Here is a 21709-nt window from a genome sequence, read left to right on the forward strand (position 1 = left end):
AAAGAGCCCAGCTGGGGCTTGCAATTCTCTACCAAATTTAATCAACTAACCAGAATATTTGCACTCTGCACAGCAGGCTCCAAACGACACCATAACTGCAATGCTCACAACATCCTATGCTATACCAGTGGGATCCCAGTACACACACAGAGGTTTCTCCATCCAGCTCTTCCTCATACATTGACATTTCATTCAAACCTAGGCTTGTCAGGCGTTTAGAAGACAGGGATTATTTACATACACAAATATAGAGAGGTGTTCATTAAAACATTGACTTTTATTTGCATAATGAGCACTAAAAATATTTTTATAGGTTAATTAGATTTCATGCAAATTATATTAGGAAGATTTAATTTGGGATTTGATAACCTGACTATTATAGTTCTGCAGTTGTAAACATGCAGAATTACATGCTGTTCTAAAGCCACTTTTTTCCTTTCAAGACATTTTCCTCCTTATTTCTGGCAGAATCAGGTGATTTATTTTTACTTTTCATTTGCCTTCCCCTCCAAATTCTCCACTGGAAATCTCTCTAACTGCAGTGATACCAAAAGTAAAGCACACTGAATCAGTGAGCTGCTCATGACAATGGAAATTTCCACACTTTATGGAAATCCAATGCTTCCCATGCACTCTGACTGGGAACAGAATATAAATGTTCAAAACTGTTCAGTTTTCTATGCCTGAAGATGGTACAAATACCCACTGCATGGGAAAGCAATGACTAACCTAACAACCAGTAAAGATTTTATGCCACTATTCAATAAACCCAGGTTTGAGGCCAGTAATAAGTGCAGAGCTAGGGAAACGTTGTTCAGATGTGTACCAAAAAATTGCTCTGCGTGGACTAATGTACAGCAGATTTGTAAGAATTCATACGCAGCAAGAGCTAAATGATTTCCACTGAAACCAGCAGTAAGTGGTTTCACATGACACTATGTGTCATGGAAGAGTCAGATTGACTGAAAAAGCACCACTTTTATGGCCATGCAACAGCCAAACCACGTCTCAGCATAAACCCATCACAAAGAAAAGCAAACACTGGCAGTCCAGTTCATGCCAGTGCTCACTGGAGTGCATGGCTCTTTCTATGACAGAGTTACCATATGAAATGCAGAGTGCCAGTACCAGAGTTACCAGTGCAAGGCCTACCAGTTCTGGAAGAAGTACTGCTTTGCAAAAGGGGATTTGCTGCTTTATATACAAGACACCATATACTAAATCTTTAAATTATCTTGTACCAGTGCCTGCAAGTTACAATGGCAAGAACTGTTTGCTTGATGAACCATATGCAGAGGCTGTGATATGTCCAGAGAAATGAGTCCAAACATTATGTTCAGTAAAAACCTTATAAATTAAGGAATCTATATTCAGATCAAAATGATCACATCTCTTAAGACCAAGGCCTAATCTATATATATATATATATGTATACATATATAATATTATTTTTATTTAAACTGATTAATTTTATTACCAGGAAATTGAGATGTCCTGTTATAGATCAGCAGATGGTACCGTAGTTAACATAAGTGTCTCCAGATTTCCAGGCTATAGTTTTAATAGCTATGAATAGTAATTATGTTCCCTATGTCTTCCAAGAAGTGAATGGTATTATGGATATAAATGAGCTTAAAGTGCCAGGAATATAGAGTTTCATACCTGTTCCTTGAACTTGGTGCCATCCTTTGACAAATAACTGTTGTGGTCGAATGCTTTCCACCGTTCCCCACCTCTTGTTTCACATCCCATTGCTGGGGGTCACTTGTCTTTGCACTGAGAATATTTACACCTTTCTTCACCTTTGCCCTGTTCAAAACAGAAATTGTAAAAACGTTTATAAGACAGACCTTCAGGACTGTGATTTTCCTAATGTAGCAGAAGCACAGAAATCTCAATATATCAATGGTAAGCCAAAATTCTATCGGACCAGAGGACTGATGTAAGACAACACGAATGCATTTCTTTAGACAGTAAACACTTTAAAAACACGGTCATAATTTAAGACAGAGTACTTGTCTTCCTGCAGACACTGAGGCAAAACATAATTTAAGGCACTGAAAAAGAAAACATTGATTTTCCTCAGTATAAAAGCAGAGTGCTTAATTCTCTCATTTGCAACATGGGGAAGGATGGACTGTCACAAATTACAGTCTTGTTGTAGCAAAACTAGCGCAAACTTGATGCATCTCTAGTGCCTTCTATTGAATTACGCAGAAATAAAGCCAGAAAAAGTAAGGAGATAATCAATTCTGTTACTGAAGGTTCATTAAAGCATTAAGCCCCATTAAGCTTTTCAGCATGCAGTTCAAATAAATGAACAATATACAAATAAACATGTCATGAATAAGAAAACATTACCACCAGTCTTGACATCTGTGCAAATTCATCCAAATGCTTTGGAAAGTGTGTGTTCAAGACGACATGTGGACATATTTTAGGATACTACCGTTGTCTAGCAAATGAAGACAAGTAAAAACTGATCATTTAAAGATTTTGTTCAGCTGCTCGAGATGGGCTTTGAAATGGTATAACGTCAGTCAAAATGAAGTTCTTCATGTTTGGATTTTCAACAGAATTACAACTTTCTCAGCAGCTGTAAATTGCTCTTTCCATCATGTAGCTTGACATAGTCAATACCTGGGCTTCTATTAATTAGGATGGTCAAGGTTAGCAGTAAAATACACTGCCAGAGGACAAAAGACCACAGCTACAATGCCATTTTGTTAATTAACTACAATAAGGGGCATTAAGTTGAGTGGTTTTCACATATGCCATTATATAAAGCCCATTAAAAAAAAAAATTCCATACCAGAGTAAAGTAGGTTATGTTTAGTGAGAAAAATCAATGTTGTGATTGCACTTAGCACTGGAATTAGGGTATGAACAACCAGAAGATTGAACTTCCTAAATAAATATGCAGAAGCGCAATTTGCAACTCTCCCTCTAAAAAGGACATTAAGTTTTATATAACAAGGTCAATGGATGAATCAGAATTAAGTCAGACAGTACTGAGCCCCATGCATTTTTAAATGCAATCCGTACCCATATGCTACAAATGTTTTCACTTAATTTTTTATTTACTTAGGGTTTGAGTGCTAGCAAGGAAAAGTCTATTTAATTCCTTAACAAAAATCCATTGACCTTGTTGTATGCTTGTGATTAAATATTAATTTTTCTAAAATCAATAGTGCCAACTTTGTACATAAAAAATTTGTAAGTTATAGTACCTCAATAAACCCTGAGACCGACGACCTGAAGGCCAAATTGTTTGATGGACTCCTGTATTTACCCACCTAATCTATGCAGCATATATACTCCAACACTGTTGTGAAGCAGACACAGCAACAATAAACGGAGATGACAGACAGCTGAAATGCTCCAGGTTCTCTTAGTGCATGGTTCTCCACTCCACCTGGAAAATCTCCCCTTGGCCATGTCTGCTTATATCCCCAGAGAGGCATTTGCACATCTCTACAACCCACACGCCAGCACAGCCAGAAGCTGTCATTGGGACTTCTACTCAAGTGGAGTCAGAATCTCCCACTCCAACTTTATTCTTGATAAGTACTCAATTTTCCATGGGTGTCACTAAGTTCTGTACTCTCCGCAGGAGTAGCACTGAGTAACACAAGGTCCAAAGCCTGCTGACTAGTAACCAAAGTCCCCTTATCCTTCCTCTGGATCTAAAACCAGATCTTGCTAAGCAAGGCATCTACACATGCACAAAACTTCAAGGGCAGCAGCTCATTTATTTGGATTTGATGAAAAGTTAAGCACAGTTTTTGATCTTCTGACGAAAGCAGACCTTGCAATAGAAAGATAAAAGAAAGACCATCATTAAGAACAGAACAGAACACCAGGTCAACTTCAATCCCACACTGTAGAGGATTCCATCTGAATGGGATTCTGAAGCTTTATGAACACATGGAAGCCAGAGCAGTAAAAGACATTCTTGCTTCAACTTCTAAGGCTGTTAATTCACAGCACAGGAAATCTCTTCCTTAACTTTGTCTCAAAATGACTGGGTAACTTAAATTTCTCTCTTTAATTCTCTCAAAGGGAAGGTGATAACACTCTACTGGCATGCAGAACAAGCTGTATCTTAAAGATACCACGAGAAAAGGAGGTGATTGTCCATTTCTACTATGCCCTTGTGAGGCCCCATCTGGAGTACTGCATCCAGGTAGGGTTCCTTTTCAACCCAAACCATTCTGTGCTTCTATGATCACCTCTGTTATTGCAAAGGAAGTCGTCCTCAAAGCACAGACCTGAGTGATGTTGTGCTGTCTGGGTGTGCTGTGATACAGATAAGAGATCTACCAGCAAAGCAGAGCCTTTGCTTCATGTTTCTGCACTCCCCTGGCACAGCCATTGCTGCTTATCTGATCTCACAGCGAGCCAAGCAGAAAGCTAATCTTCTGAAGATTGATGCTAGCACCTTAGTGAGGCAAAGGGGGAGCAGGCTTGTGCCCTCAGCAGCAGCTGGCACCTACACTGGGTTAGCAGTTGGCAAACTGCACTCTAAGAGAAAGTTTACACAGCAGCTTGAGCAGACAAGGCTGCCCTAGGGAATAAAAAGCTAAATCAACACTAAATTCCTAAGATCAGTAAGATCCATAGTATCTGGAATAGTTTTCCAGACACTAAACCTTCTGGTCCTGTTAGACTGTTTCTTTTCACAGGGTTATACTTAGCTCTGCATCTCCTCACAAATGCCATGCTATTCTCAGCATGCTGTGCTTTGATCCGAGGGCAGCCTGGTTTTAGATCAGTGACCACTGCACTGCACAGACAGTGTCTGCAGCTCACATCTGTTGTCCAAGCTGCTGTGCCGGAAGACTTTTCTTTAGGAAACATTCACAATGTAAATATTGAAGACAGATGCAGGTTTGGGTCTAACTGGGGATAGGGGATCGGGGCATCTGTGAGGCAGACCTGGGCTTATGAGAGCTAAGCATGGGCATGCTGCACCACACCATGCTGCACAAGGGGGAAGAAGGCTGCTGATGCTAAATCCTCTGCATTTCCACATGTAAATCCCCATCTATTTATATTTTTCAAATTGGTGCTTCAACTTAACAAATACTGACCCCTTTTGGTCAGCCTGCTCTGGAGCCTTAATGCTTCTTGCAGTTCTTCCCCTAGCTGCCCAAGCAGGGAGAAGACCTTGAGACTGGAGGTTGAGAAGTGGTTTTATCCTATCTCCTGAAATGCAAGGAGCCTCTCCTGCTGGCCGGTTTCTGGGCTGTGCTCAACAGTAAGTCCCTAACCTGCCTGGGTTTTGCCAAGAAAAATTTCAGCTCCTTCCTGCCATGATTTAACTTCACTCCTTTCCTTCTTTGTTCCCAGTGTAAATCAGGAGATTAAAGCCAGCTGCGGGAACCCATAAAACCAGGCAGGAGACTAACCACAGCAATTAAGCAAGATTTGTTTTATTAAGTAAGTCTTTTTCCTTTCATCTTTCCATGTGAAATGATTTGCTACATCTCATCACAGCTCTGAATGAACTGGACAGACATGTGTCTTGCAAAATAATATTCATTAAAAGCCTTGTTGCTGGCCCTAGCTGAGAAGCCACAAGCAGAACAGAAGGCTATGACCTAGTTAGCTGTGTCGACCTTTCAAATATGCTCCTTTAATTTGCAAAGTACATGGGCATAGTAAGTGTGATTAAGTGGTTACAGCCCTGCTTAGGGAATAAGGGGGATCAGATGTCAGTTCCAGGCTTCCTGCATGACTCTGCACCAGCCTCAGGAGCCTTAATTGCCTCCATCCTACCCTAGTAAGAGGATTTCCACCTGTGCTTCGTGTGACCACCTCTTTGCTTTAGAAGTTTTCATTTACAAGCCAAATACACAGGCAATCAGCAAAAGAGAGCTTCATCACATCCGGGAATTTAGGTACTAAATTTAGTAGGTAATACATTGTGCTAATAGTGGTATTTCAGGCTTGGTTCCCACTTAGTAGACTGAAGGGTCATCCACTGAACAATTTAGGTTGTTTTGATTGTTAGATTTACAATATGGGATAATTATTAGTAGAATGGAAGATCTTGATCCTCAGAGCATTTATTTTTCTTTAGGCATTCTCCAGATAAAGCCCTCAAGAAATAATCTATGAAAAAAAAAAAAAAAAAAAGGATAAACACGTTTGAAATTGTCAAGATTTGAGGTATTTAGTCCTCAGTTCAGGTCCCTTCACGTTTTCTTGTCACTTTTTTGAATGTTGGCCTATTTGAAAAAACTTTGAAACAAAAATGCCATGTCAAAACAAAAACAAACAAACAAACAAAAAAATACACCAAAAAAAAAAAAAACACATTGAAATATTTCCCTATGAAAATGCAGTAATCAAATCCTTAAGAACCTCTAAACCAGATTGCCTAAGCTCCTTGAATATAGCTTTAATTCTGTGAGCAGCTGAGGCAGATTTCAGTATTTCTGAAACTTCCTCTGTCAGCTGAATTGCACTAAATTCAGCTCCCCCCAAAACTGCATATTTTGGTACTTCACTGTCCATCAAAATTATATAAATTCCTTCCACCGCCAGTGAGGAATCCTGGGATTTGAAATTGCTCAGAGGCTGTTCTTTTATAGTGCTTCTTACATAACTGAAATTCCCTGAGACACAAGGAAAATCAGCTATCTTTTATTTCAATGGAAATAGGTGCTTCAGATCCCTTAGGGAGCTTTGAAGAGCTCAGCTGCAAGGGATGATGTGGATGCTGTCAGCTGTACTTCTTTTTTTTTTCCCCCCAAAAAAAACAAATTAGATGTGCTTTGGGATATTCAAGTAATGGAGTTTTTAGTTGTGGTCGATTTCTGTGGTTAACTCTTCATTATCATCCCTAGTCCTCTTAAAGTCTCAGGTAGTCCATTGTTTGTTTAAAAAGATAAGGAGAAAGAAACATTATCTGTAGAACTCGGGTACTACTTGTGAAGTGTAAGAGTTGGACATTTAATGTTCTCATACATCTTGAGGCTATGCTGCTTTCTTCAGCTCCGAATGTTGATGGACAAGCTAAATAAAGGCAGGAGGAAAATACATATAAATAAAAACAAGAGAGAACTACACAACACAGAGAATCTGGATTTGTCTTCCAAGCTGAGAGGGAGCCCAGCCTGAATTTATAGCCTGTTTACGCTGCCTTTCAACAAAGATAAATGTTGTAGGCTCCTAATGCTCACAGAAGCTACAATGGGGTTGCTACTGTGTTTAACTTGCACACCTGAGCTCATCCTGCTTCACAGAAACAGACACATCTCAACTTTGGAATCTCTGATTTGTTCTCATATCCACCTGCTGAGTATTTAAACTTGAGGCAACTCATGGGAGCTCTAAGCATAGGGAACTTCTACAAGAAGCTGTACTTGTCCCCTGCCTTGGATAGCTTATAGTTCTTATATTTTTGCAGTGTTTTACACTGGCATCCCAAAGTATAAAAATCCTTTTCCATTAGGAAGTTTGAAGATCCCGTTGTGACATTAAGCACTGTTCAAGGATGGAGTAGAAAGATCTTCCTCTCCCAAGAGTTTACCATATAACTGTTATTCAGCAGAACAGCAGGTAGAAATCTCTACACAGATAGAGCCAAGACTGCTCTTTGAACCTCCTTTACATTACACCTCATTTGTTACTCACAGAATTAGCAGCAAAATGAGGCTGATGAGGAATGTGATTGGAGCTCTTCCTGAGACAACCTAAGTCTTGCAGCAGTTACAATAACTGCTGTACTCAGTGTGGAAAGCTTTTCAGACACTTAACCTTAACTGAAGAGGGGGCAGTCTGAGTTTGCAGTTTTCTTGTGACTCATTCCCCTTTTGCATTTCTTTAAGGAGTGAATGAGTGGAAAGGCTCTTTTATGGATGCAAGTCAAAGATCCATTTCATGGCCCCCATGAGGAACTGAAGGAAGTTATGCATAAGCACATCCACGTAAGGCTCCCGAAAAGTTCATTAAAGCTGAACACTCATTTATAATGAGTTATTACTCCTTATATAAGCAAACATTGGAAACTACGCTTCCCTGCTCTGCTGAACAGTGAGTTGGACTAAGCAGCTCTCACACCAAAACACGCTTGCAGAGAGAGACAGAGATAGGCATTAAGTAAACAAAAAGCTACCGAGGTGAATTCAGAGTGCAAATTCAGCTGCATGTGCTTAATGCAAGCTCACTGCCTTCACACATCTATTCAGAAACCAGAACCACTTTTTGGATAAATAAATGCATTGAGATTTTATTTGCTGCTCCACGCAGTTTCCCTTATTACAAGAAGATCTCTAAGCTGCACATTTGTGACATTCTCCCATCTGGGAGAGCAATGGCAGTGCTGAGGAAAATACTTATGTTTGCAGTAGTTATTAGGATTATTACTCAGACCCCAAGTGACTTTTGGAAGTAATCTTCCTCTGCAGTCCCTTTGTGTTTCTAAACCCATCTGCAGTCCCCCTTTAGCAGCTGCTATGGATGCAGTTTTGCCATCAGCCATGCAGCCATGAGGACTGTGTTTCCTTTTCTCTTAGAGAAATATAGTATTTCTGAGATTGACTGCCAGAAAGAGGAAGGGGCAGACATCCTTAAAACACCAAGAAAGGAGTTATTCAGCCAAAAACGTATTTCATATATAATGTAATATGCTATGTATTTTTTCAAATGTTTAAAAAAAACCAAAAGCTGGTTAGCAGGTGGTTCACCCCCATGATACAGCACACTTTGTAGTCTAATCAGTCCAGCTTAAGTTGACTTAAGTATGGAACATTTTAACATTGTCCTAGAGAAGATAACTCCCCTGGTTTCCTGCACAGCAGGATTTTGCTGGCTCTGCAGGTGCTATCATAACTTGTGCTTCCATCCATTTAGTCTTGCCTCCTCCCCAGCTCTTTGAAGTACTGACCAGCACCAACCAGCCAGAAACAGCCTTTTGGCACAGATGAATGCCCAAACTATGATCAACAAAGGGGAATGATTGCTAAAAAATAGATAAAAGAAGTAGATAAAAATGGAAGTTATGGTAACAGGTTTCCATCTTATCACTTGTACTATTTTTGCTTTGCTCATCGCAGTCCTTATACTTGCAAGAGTCACTGTAAGGCATGTTAATGCTGCTGTTATTCTTGCACACCTTGTTCCTAATCTGTATGCTAAGTGTGCAATAGTAATTCTACAAACATGGTCTAGGGGGATACAACAGACAGAACTGCTAGCTTTTATGTCTGAATTGAGCCTTTAGTAAAAGCTGCCAGTGATCTACAGCCTCCAAATTAGGTTCTTTCATGCTTTAAGTTTACCCAGTAATAACACAGAATCTTGCTTCCTGAGGCAGTTGCAGGTAGTTTGTGTATTTAGATACAGGTCTGAAGCCCTTGAGAGCAGCAAATCCTTACAAAAGCAAGCACACATACTGCTGCATTGGCTCAGATTCCCACAGTATACATGGGTTTGCACAGGGCCATCAGCAGGTGCCAGAGCCAGTGGGCACTGCCAGCAGGAAGGGCACGCAATGGAGACTCGTGGCTCTGGAGTGAGAAAACAATGTTAGTAAATTACAAATGAGATGTGGCTTAGGGAGTTCAAGTAAGGTAGAAAACCACTCCTCTCCTCCTGCAGATTCTTGCGTAGTATAAGCCCATATTCCTGTTTTTCTTTCAGAGTGACTGAGTGGAGAGGCTGACATATTTTTCTTATCATAAAGAGATGCTTCAAAACCTGGTGCGTTGTACCTTGTATGTGGGTGTATATGCTTGTACGTATGTACACACACAGTATTTTGTACACAAAGATTCTATCTTCTCCTCCCCATGCTTCCTAATTTTCTTTTTCTTGGCTTTGCAATCCTCTGCAGCTCTCCCTGTAATGCTCCTTTTCTGCTTCTCTCACTATGTTCACAGTGCCCAGTCACCACCCTGTTACAGTGAACTTCCACCCTTCTCGTCCCTGCTTTTCTTTAGCTGCACTGACAGGTAACCCCAAATCCAGCCCTAGAGATTCAGCTCATTTGTTTGGATTCAGTTTGCAATTGTGTCATATAATTGTAGAGGTGTTATTTTATCCTGTTCTCCAGAAGTACAGTTATTTTCAATAAGCATGAACTTAAGGCCCATTCACTGAAACTGCCAGATTCATTTGGAAGACTTTTTCCACTTCCCTTTTGTATGTGTTCAATTTGTTTTATTTCAGGCTTAAATAACTGCAACAGCAATTACTGCTGCAGAACATCCCTGTGCTATGTGATCACAGAGGGCTGTACACAAAGTCATCACTTAATACTAATTGCAGATTATCAAAGAAAGGGTTTTTCCTATAGAAACTCACCAGCGAGAAACAAAAGATACAAATAATACAGTCAAAATAAAAGCATGACTTGACGCTTTTTAGAACAAGGCACTGTTTGCCCTTTTCAAAAGGCTGAGAAGGCTTTTCGTAGAGATAGGATTGCCTTAGGAATGAGCAAGCAGAGGTCGGTGTGCTAGCAACCATGAGCCTTTTGTTCATTGCTACACAGCTACAGGAGCAGAGGTTTTACACCTTTGATTCACTGGGCCCATTTAGGTCATCAATATCATCTCAACAAACATTGTCTGACATGCCCAAGGGCAACATTTCCCTTGGGCTGCCATCAGCCATTTTAAAGACCTAATTTTGCTTTGAGGGTTAACCTGCATTCGAGGACAACTGTGGACTTTTGAAGCCATAATAAACAGTGAAGACTGAGAGGTTGACAAACTGCTGATCTCCTGTGACATATTGTAGGAATCAATGGGAAGATCCTGGGATGTATCAAAAGAAAACCAGCTGTTGGTGAAATGTGGGGACAACAGCTCCTGGAGGCAGACATTGAGGTCATGATACATCAAAAAAAAGAAAAAAGAAAAAAGAAAAAGAAAATACCCACAAGATGAAATGGAACAACATATTTATAACACTTTCTGTTTATTCCTTTTTTGTGTAAGGATTACAAATCAGCATAAATTACATTCCCTTTCTCATCTCCTGGGGATTCTTTTTCTCCCCTTCCATGACTCTTCCCGAAAGTCATTTCAATTTATCCAACTGCAGCCAGCTACTAACTGCAGGGATGAAAATCATTTTGTTTCAGCTTGATGCAGCAGAAAAGCACTAGACCTAAATAGCATATGACAGGGCAAAACACAGGCACCTGATTTAGGGTTGCACAGGCTCCAGCAGCAACAAAGGATTTGCTTTCTGAAAATGCTGAAGTAGCTACTCCCAATACTGTCTGTTAACACACTAATCACATCCAAAACAAAACTTTCAGTAAATAAGAGAATGCATTCAAACATAAATACACATATGTGGCATCCTCCTGCAATCATACATGAGGTGCTGCTACAGAACCTCATTTCATGCCCTCTAAGTTCTCCAGTCTTTTATGGAACCTCAGTTTATAGTTAAAGCCATCTCTGGACATAAGAGTTGTGGGAAAAAGGTTGGAAATATCGGAAGTGCATTACAATGGCTCAGACAGCAACTGCTGGACAAAAAGAACACATATATAGCATTACACATCCTTCCTCCACTTCCCTCTAATTTGGAGGCACCTGATTCATACCTTTCAGATACACTGGACTGTTGAAGCTGGTGCACATTCTTTTCTGGGGGGTCAAAGTAGACAGAAAACTAGCATGGGTTTGTATCGATGCTCTACTCTGTGTCTTATTCTACAAAGTACTTTTAGAAATAGGTGAGAAACCCTTGGTCTATAAGCTCCATCACAGCTGGAGCAAAGCAACTGGATTACCTGTGCCAGACACCCTGCTGAGAGCCAGGTCACCAGGAAAAGATTCTCAAAGGATGAGAACATGGCCCTTCCTCCTCCAGGCAAATCAATGCCTCTTGTTTTGTTCTTGCAAAGCTTTGCATGCTCTGTGCTGGCTGGGAAGTGCTTACCCATATTCCAAATGCTGGCTGGCAAGGGCCTGATCCTGCAGTCCTTGCTATCAGCAAGCTTTGCATTGACCCAAATAAATTCTGCCTGAATGAGGACTGAAGGACTCTTTTCTTCACCAGCCAGCTGAACTAGAGCGCTAAAAAGTGCTTTTAGTTACCATCTAATGTTATCTGTCACTATCAACCTGCTCTCTGAATCCAATTTCACTAATTTTTAAAAATCTTTTCCCTCCTAATCCTATTAAACTATTATTTGTTCAAAAGATTTTGGTGCCACTGACCCAGAAACAAAAACCAGCACCCCCGGCACCCATTTCTACACTTTTGTCCACCAAAAATAAAACACTGATCCCTGAAAAGTCTTCACCGTTTCGGTATTTCTTGGAAAATAGATGCTTATTTTGTATCTTTTTGTGAATCCCCTCAGGCTAGAATTTCCCAGCCCCGTTTACAAGGGTAGCATTTGGAAGACCAGTGACCTATTTCTTTTATTTTTTATTTATACCTCTGCTATTCACAAAGCTTAAGGCCCCAGGATGAATACATTTTCCACAGTGCATGTTGGATTCCCTATCAGCTAATGCCATTTGTCTAAAGCTTCTGGTAAAAATAAGGACTGAGAGCTGTGCTGCAGTAATACCAAGGGTAATGCGATGTTCACAAAGGCAATAAATCCATCGGGTGAATGGTAGGGGGAGATTTATTTTCTACTGATAAGGCAGAGAGCTGAGAACTGGGAGGTTAGGAAATCATTACAGTGTGGGAGAGGGGTTTAAAAGAACAAAATCGCTGTACTACACATTTGTATTTGAACTTTTACAAATGAAGTTTAATGAGGGGAGGAAAGCAAGGAAGCAGTGCTTTTGTTCCCATAACAGAGTACTCATAGTATGTTCCCATCATTAGAATTTTGATTGCCCTCTATATACACATTAAATGGAACTTCATAGCAGCAGTAAACATGGTGAACTTTGCCTAAAATAAGAATTCACCTTACAGAAGTGGACAGAAACATACGTGCTGATCTCTGCCCTCTCACTGTGGTTTCCATATGAGAATGAAAAGCTGCTTTCACAGGCAAGGCTGAGACATACAGGCACACAGCTAGAAAAATAACACCACCTTTTCATTTGTAAGCTGAATAAATTTAATGTAGAAGCTATTGATGGAAAATGAACTTAAAACTTCTCATTTCTATTTTTTCCCGGGTAGAACTGCACTTTAAGTCACAGGCTTTATTAATGGAATAAGTGCATTTGTCTCTCACAGGCCTGAAAATAAAGCACTGAGAAATAACATATGGAATATGACTTGGGTGAGAGATTTTCTTCTGATATTGCTGTTTTTCTAATAGAATTGAAATCATGGCATGAGTGCACATGTTTCTGTCAAGTGTTTCACAGAGGGTGGCCAAGAACAGAAGCACCCAAAAATCACAGATGTTTATGTAATATTGTAATCTCAGCTGTTCAAACTACAACCGTTTGAATGAATCTAAGGAGAGAGAGAACCAGGAGTCTTTGAGACACTGCAGGAAAGTTTTCCAACCAACAGTTTCATACATCAAACCACTTGGAACTGCAGCACTTGTTACCATCTCTTATTTCAGCCCTTCAGTCACTAACAGTGATCTACTGACCCTACACAGTGCCTCTCCCCCTTCCCCCCCCCAAATCAAATAGAATTAAAATGTATACCTTTCCAGCTTTGGTTTTCACTGCACAATAACTATGATATGAAATAAACATAAGGGGAATTATTTCTCTCAAGTCCAATGGCTAATAATTCATATTTTGGCTAATGAGATGGAGTAGAAACAACAATCTGAAGAGAGCAGGCAAGGAAAGAAACTCAGAGCATTGTTTGCATGTGTTGATGGAACTACATTTCACGCAGTGCATTTCTGTCTTGCAGCCAAGCCGTGCCAGCAGCGCATAGACAAGATCTGGGCACACAGCACAACACAAGTAAATGGTAGCACAGCCCCAAGCAGTGCCTGAGTTATGTAAGAATTGCAGTGGATGTGCACAGATTTGCCCTAACACTCGGGACGGTGAGTTATTTCTGGTTCAGCATTGCACTGATACAACTTTTCAGTCTTCAAGGTCTGAAAGGCTGCACAAAAGTGTACTGAGCAGAGACAACCAGAGTCACACAAATCCTCTGCTCCAAGATAAGCAGAAAGGACAGGGAGTTGGCACCCCCAGGAGATGAGGAGGGGCTACATAAAGCACCTGACGTACTCAGTGTGTCTGCATGATATTCCTTGAGCAATATCTAGCAAGGAACTGAGGGACAATGCCTATATACCACTAAGCATCAAAAGTTGTATTTAAACCATACATATGTGGCAGCCTATGCACAATAGTTAATATGAGCAAGCATGCCCTGTTCAGTATTAATACAAAAAAAAATCTACTCTGTAAATCATTTGGCAGCACAAAAATGGTTTGCACAAACCCCAGTTTCCATCATATGTATCACTGTGTTAAAAGGCACATGTGGCTGTTCTGAATCTGAAGTAGAAGTATAATTTATTAAATGGAGGAGACAATGAACAACAAAATTTAATAAGCCACGTTGCGATTAATGTCCTGCTCCCTTCTGAGAATTTAGGTAATGAATCTGATTTTACACTTCAGGTTTTCAACAATGTCTGCAGAGACAGAGAAATAGAATGCCCATTACTCTGATGTAAGATTGCCATATTCTCATAAAATGCTTTGTGATTGTATAAATGGCACCAAACAAAGAAAAATCAAGAGCATACAGCACATAAAATGTCCATAGACATCTCATTTTTTTTTCTATTCAGTGGAATGCAGCAAATGAAAGCAGAGAACTAGAAGGCATCTTAAGAGGCATTTGTGCACTCCAGCATTTCTCTCTGTCTTACCTGAAGGTCCTTGACAAATCCAGTGCATATAAATAAAAAGGAGGGGGAATGGAGTATGTGTGATCCTTGGAGCTGATGCTGATTTTTCATTCCTGGTGTTCTACTTCAAATATGGTATATGTTAATATTATTTATAGATGATTATCAAAGGTGTAGCACTCACAGGCAGAAAAAGCATTTTTGTTTACGACCCTCAGCACACAAGCACTGTTTTGCAGAGGGTCGGCAGCTCAGGAGGGCTGAAAGACTCCCCAAGGGTCATAAACTGACTGCGTGGGAAACAAAGCAGCAGAAGGCATAAGACTTGACTTCCTCTCACATATTGTATTGCACACCATACGATCGAATGTTATCAAAGACTGGTTTGTACATTTGAGTTGGGATTCTGTCCATTCACAACAGGAAATATCTATTATTTATTGGAGTCTCCAAGCAAAAGTCTAAGAGCAAGAAACAAAAGAAAGCTAAATCAAAATCACTCCACTTCAGATATTAAATGCCTGGATGAGGTATTACTGATAAAACTTAGCAGTTTCCTTCCATCGTACTCCACAGCCTTCCAAGCAGATGAAGGATTCTAGGTCAGAGGCATTTCCCAATCCAACTGTGCAATCCCAGACAAACAAATAATGAAAGCTGAGCTTCCTGATATCTCTATCAGTTTTGTTTTTTTTTTTTCCCCCGTTGTAACAATTGATATTGACACGGTCATTTTCTCTCATATTCTCCAAGTTATTCAATTTGTGAAACCATCAGTCCTTCATGACAACCAAAGCAACTTTTACAAGGTGGAGATGCCATTTTTTTAGCATGTCAATATGAAATATTTTGTAAACATAGCTGAATGATGTGATGCTTTCAAAAAAGGCTTAGAAATTGTGCAGGAGTGTCCACTCCCCATTTCAGGATGGAATAACCTTAATTAATGGTACAGAGATTGCCTTAAAATAAGCCTTGTCTCTTTCTGATGAGCCTTTACCTCACCTGGAATGAAATTCAGTCCCTTACAGACCACCAGCTGGAAGCCTATTCACCATTCAAGTCTTCAAAATAGGATTTGGGGATTTAAGAAGCACAGAAGCTTTGCATTTTCCATCTCATTTCTTAATGAATTTTTGCATTTATAGGAGGAAGTGTTACAATTGAGCATACAGCACAGGGAATGCATGAGCTCTGTGACACTGAGCAATGAAACATTGCTTACTTTTGTGCTGAGACAGGATTTGAACTCAAATGCACAGGAGTGAAAACTAAGTGTCACATTTTTCCTACCTTTTCATTGTTATAATGGATTTTTCAGCTTGCTTTTTCAATTTGATACTCAAAGCCAGTTTTGCACGGCACTAGGTTTACTGCTTACTACTTTTTAGATAGAAGTAACTTAGAAGCAGTTCCTGGCAAGGTCAGTGACCCAGAGAACCCACGAACAAGAGAAGAAAAAAAATTATCTGTCCACATTAAATAGCAGCTATTTACTCCTTCTAATTAGCAAAGGCATATAAAACTGGGAGTCACCCCATCATCGCAAGCTGTTAATCTCAAAGTGCCCTGCTGCACAAGCAAGTTTACTGGCTGTATTTCTCCACACTTTCTGCAAGCATGTAGACTGACTTTTATCTAAGGAACTGAACACAGAGTACAAGCATTAGCTAATTAGATTTCTTACAACTGCTGTAATATCAGAAGCATTTAGGAGAGAAATAACAGTAGGGTTAAGCCACAGAACCAGCTCTCATGAGACTTGTATATCAAACGGAGCTCTACCACAGGCCACTTGTATAACTACAGGACTTGTCTATGTATCAGCTCCATCACTGTTGTTTGCAGGTCAGATAGGTGGGGTTTTTCTTCCATAGCATTAAGCATCCAGAGGCACCAGTCATAACCAAATCAAGAGACAAACTGGCAGGAGGAGAAATTCCTACCTGGATGTCAAGGTGACAAATCCACAAGGCAGACAACACTGCGGCATGCCCAGAGATGAAATGCTTTGTCTAACTTACCCACATCTGCTGGAGAGCTGCAAATTGAATCACTGCTTCCTATGATCTTTTACCTGCCAACAGTGAAAAGTCCAGAATGCTTTGGATTTGCTACATATAGACAAGTCACCTGCACAGTACGTGCTAAGTCTGATACAAAAACATCTGTCTCTGTGTATGGACAAAACCTGCATGTACTGGGATGCATGAAAAATAATAAAGAATGAACTTTTACCAGAAACACAATTAAATCTCCTAAATGGCTGCTCAATGCCTGACTGTGAGTAGAATAGCAAAGAGAGCAGTAATACAGAAACCTCTAAAAACAGCAACCTTCCCTCCCAACTAGAAGAGATGAAATATAAGTCTAATCTCCTAATTGGAGTAGGGGCTTCTTGTCATTATCTCAGATTGGTGGAAGGTTAGGAGACAGTTTTAAGATCCAAAATGCAAGTACAAACTAGGCTCACTAATTTGTAATTCACTGAAGATGTCAAGGAAAGATGCAATTGTGCTGTGAAGGAAAAAGACAGCTAGGAATGGAATGAGGCTGTCCTACTTCTCTCCTGTAACCTCGTGGACTATTACAAAAGAAAAAATAAAAGCAACATGAGTATAAGGAGGCCTTTCCTTCAAACAAGACAAACGCCTGCCTCTCATTAGAGTTCCCGGGAGATGTAAGTAAGCAGCTGTCAAGAGAACCAGACCCTAAGCATGGATATAAAATCCCAAATTACTTCACAAAGGCAATAAAAACAATATGGAAAATTTATAACAATCCAGTGTAATTGTGCAAAGGTAACTGCTTCAAGGACTATTACGAGGTGTATAAAGTTCCTTCAACTGATGAAAAAAAGAAATCATTTTTAAGATGGGATAATTTAGAACACTGTTCTGTAGGTAGATAGGATATTGATGAGCTCTGCGTTGGTTGCTGAGTAGCCAGTGTAAACTTCGAGAGATAAAAAATCTTGCTAGCTATATATTTTTACAAGAAATATTTTTGAATAGGAAAACTGCCTTCCACCCCTTTAAAATTCTAGAATTAAACACTAAAAAATAAGCTCTAGACTGACAACTTTATCTAGGTTCAAGGAGACATCTACTGTCTCGATCTATGACATTTCCAGAGCTTTCTGCAAGGAAGGTAGGGCACTCATACAAACAGGTCTGAGTACTGCAGTGAAAACAGAGCTTGGCATGTTTATAGTTCAAGAGTGCTTATCTTTGATGGAACAGGTCAGGAAAGCCATACATTTGGTAGCTGGAGTTAGGGACTACGGATGATGTAGTCTAGTCCTTTCTCTTCTATTTACTCACTATAAAACCGAGACTTTTAACCTTCTAATACACTGGTGTGTTGTCCAAGTAAAAGTGGCATGACCATAGTTTTTAATACCATGTAGGTGCCCTGCTAAGTCTTACAAGAATAAATGCAATTTTTAAATGAAAGCCGCTATGAAATTTCCTGGCAAAAATTTGGAAGTAATCATCACAGCTTGCATAGCTGTCCAGCCTGATCTGAATTCTACTGTATTCATGGAAGCTATTAGCACCTGAAAAGTAGTTTTACAGGCCTTTTTTAATAGCTTATATATGAAAAAATTCCTAGCTTTGGGAGATTTAGGATATTGTTTTCACACTGAAAGTATGAATCTCCTTCTGAATACCTTCTTAGTCATCAGAGTTTTTCCTCTGTTATTAACAATGCATTATTTAGCTTCATCTTGTCTTAATCATAACAGAATCAGGGCAGGTTTTCTGTGCCTTTATCTGATAGATGCCTTGCCTTGATACGTGAATATATAAATAGGACCAGAAACAAGAACAACAAATATTTACATTCAAACAATAGCAATAAATATTGTGTGATAAAACTTCCCTCACTGGGAAAGAATATCAATACTGTAGGAATAAAAAAATATATATAAAATGGGGCTTTTACAGCACATTTATTTGCTATAATACAGTTGTCACATTTACTTGTTTATGCCTACTTTGAATTTTCTGAAATTACTGCAGGAAAATGTTAAAGCCAAAAAGATAATTAGAATCGCCAAACCTTGTAATCAATGTTTCAAAGAAATGAAACAAATGCATAAATTATAACAGCTTAAATCAAACTTAGGTCATAAAGAGTAGCACAATCTAAAATTACACTCTTTGGCCAAGCCACAAGTGATAGTGAAGCAAGACAGTTGCTCTCTGCAAAATGATCGGCATGCTGTAAATTAGGTGTCAAGGTGTGCACTTATTTTTATGAGACTTCAATAATATCCCTTGCTGACTAGTGAATGGGGATCAAAAATGATCTACACTGAGTATTATGGGTAGGCACCATTGCCAGCATAAGGAATAAGCGTGAATGTATAACTGATGCAGGTGCAGACTCACCAAGGATACTGCCTCTGCTCTAGAATAAGCTGCTGATGTGGTCATAGCTCTGCAATTAACTCTGCACCAGAGATGCAGCCTAAACTCACAAGCTTACTCTTAGAATTATCCTGGGAACCAGAATTCCTGTGCTTAGTACTATTCTGGATATTGTAGGACCACTATAATAAGCCCAGGGGGCTTCAAAGGGGTAAAAGTGCCACTTTTTGTTACAAAGAAGCTTTTATGAGCTGGAAACATCAGCTTTTAGACAGGACTGCTTCAAATCAGAAAGAAGCAGAGAAAAGATACTGAGATCATTAAATCTTTATAGGTACCTTAAAATTCTACTGACAAGTATTAACAGGAAAAAATATACAAGACTGAAATGTGGTAGCCAACAGCCATCGCACCAAAGGGGGCGGATCAGAATTATTTGCAAAAGTCACTGGTGATTCTCATTATGACTTACTTTGGTGGGAGTTCTTGTTGTTTGTTTTGTTGCTTTTAAACTTATTTTTTACACTAATCTGAGAAAAGGACAGTATAATACATTAGGATAGATGGTACCACGGTGGATCCGTACTCTGTTATAGTTTGTTTTACTCTCTCTTATTGATTTTGTACATCAATACTCACATTCCCCTTTGACCTTCACCAGACCTCCTTTTTATTATTCTTACTCTTTCTGTACTATCACAGAACGATGCAGGTTAATGGATCCTGGGATACATCAAGTAGAGTCTCATGTTCAAAGCAATGTCAGTACTTTCAAGTTTTGAAAAGCTCCAAGAACTGAAACTCTACGGCATCTCTGCCTCCTTTTCCTCTTCCCCAGTCCAAAAAACTGATTTTCACTATTCTCCGGAATTAATTTCACTTTGTCATTTCTCCCGGTCTCTTGTTTTAATTCCTACAGGAGGAATGAAGGCAGCAAAGAAGATGAATCAGAAAAGTTTGGTGACATGAACACATGAATTCCTGATGAGGACTCAGCTTGCCAACATTTGTTTGAAATATTGTGCCATACAGGTTTGAAGAACTTGAAAAACTCCAGAAGTAGCACTGTATATAATAAATGCCTTACTAACACACAAGACATCTGATCGTAGACTATGTTCAAAAAGAGAGCACTGAGGTTGAGATCAGCTTTTTGACTCTGTCTAGATGAATCATTGTGTTGTCCATTTCTGAAATGAAATCAACCAGTAGCACATCAACGCTGTCTTCCAAACATGAGCTGAAATATTTGAGTATCCCTGGAAAAGTAATTTTTTTTTTTTTTTTTTTGACTCAACACTTTGCCATCTAACCTTGAAATGCTGCGTGTTGTAAATATGATATACTGCTGCTGTAAAGGTGGGGGAAGGCATCTGAAATTCAAAATGAGAAAGCAGAGGGAGAAAGATGTTCCCCCACCTCATTGCTGTATCATCCTGATAAGTAACAAAAACTAATAATCCCAAGACATGATCTTGCACTACAGGAGTAGTAGTCATTCTTTGTAATTCAAAATGCCTAAGTGAATATAGAGTGCTATTCTCTCGATCACAGTTCATTTCACACCCACTTTGCCCAGGTGTAAAAGCATAAATGAAAAGTTACTCCAGTCAATGGGCAGAGCTGATTATGGCAGGTTTGGAGCAAGAGGGGAATTTTGCAGTACAAAAATTCACTCGATATGCACAATAGAAACAGAATTTCAGTGGTTTGGGGCTCTTTTATGCTTCATATCAACAGGGTATTATAGCATAATCAATAGTCCTTGTGCTGTCTTCTTTTGTTACCAGCTCATCTCTCAGAACAATAAGAATCCTGTGTAGTTTCTATATTGAGCTTTTCTTCCTTCTCTGAGTTCAGTGTTTTAACAAGATACGATGTATATAAAATCAGAAATCTGTTAGCAGTGCATTGTACTTTCACCACTTCAAGTCTCTGAGGCAAGAATTAACAAGAATTGCTATGCAAAACAGTGTGGGCTTTTTGTTGTCTTTAAGGAGAATCTTCAAAACAAATCATGGTTAGAACTTTTTTCTTGAAAGCCTGAACTTGCTTAAAGACTTTAAAAATGAGAACAAAAAAGGAAACATAGGAGCACAAACACCTTTACTGTCTGAACCACTCCAGTTTCTAACCTTCTCAAACTCCTTTTCCTGATTTGTCCATAAATCATTCTTTACTGTCAGGACAAGGCATAAATTACAGCAGGTTCTTCAGGATTCAGCCCATCTTTCAGTGTAAAAAGCCTTTCTGGGACCCAAGGCTCTATGAAGGTGCAAGTAATATTTTTCACGTAACAGAAGACATTAAGGTATTGATAAACATTCGTTAATTATTTTCTAAGGGGAGTCTAAATACTATTACTGAAAAAAAAAAACAACAAACATGCAACACCAGGCAAGAGCTTCTAATGTTTTTAGTCCTCCTTTCAGTGTAAATTATTTATGGCTGTGGGAAGTACAAAGTCACAAAGGACAAAACAGTTTCAGTGCTGCTCCAGGTGCCATATACAAAATGCTCCCAGTGATACAGCCCTGCTTCTAATGTT

At 39.4% G+C, this 21709-nt stretch overlaps 1 protein-coding gene and 1 long non-coding RNA gene across 4 annotated transcripts in view; one reads left to right on the forward strand and one right to left on the reverse strand.

The window, feature by feature from the left end:
* The window catches only part of TMEM132C (transmembrane protein 132C), a 155837-nt gene that overhangs the window by 71808 nt on the left and 62320 nt on the right, over nucleotides 1-21709 (reverse strand). For all 3 annotated transcript variants that reach the window (XM_015878410.2, XM_015878411.2, XM_015878412.2), the window contains one exon: nucleotides 1663-1809. In XM_015878410.2, coding sequence (XP_015733896.1) covers nucleotides 1663-1809 — 147 coding nt within the window. The remainder of the gene's footprint in view (nucleotides 1-1662; nucleotides 1810-21709) is intronic.
* On the forward strand, nucleotides 5077-20973 carry LOC107321473. The gene is made up of 4 exons (XR_004309035.1): nucleotides 5077-5260; nucleotides 5353-5442; nucleotides 13825-13963; nucleotides 20081-20973. It is a non-coding gene; the product is annotated as an uncharacterized LOC107321473 (long non-coding RNA).

The sequence above is a fragment of the Coturnix japonica genome, chromosome 15 (genome assembly GCF_001577835.2).
Source record: "Coturnix japonica isolate 7356 chromosome 15, Coturnix japonica 2.1, whole genome shotgun sequence".
Lineage (NCBI taxonomy): Eukaryota > Metazoa > Chordata > Aves > Galliformes > Phasianidae > Coturnix > Coturnix japonica.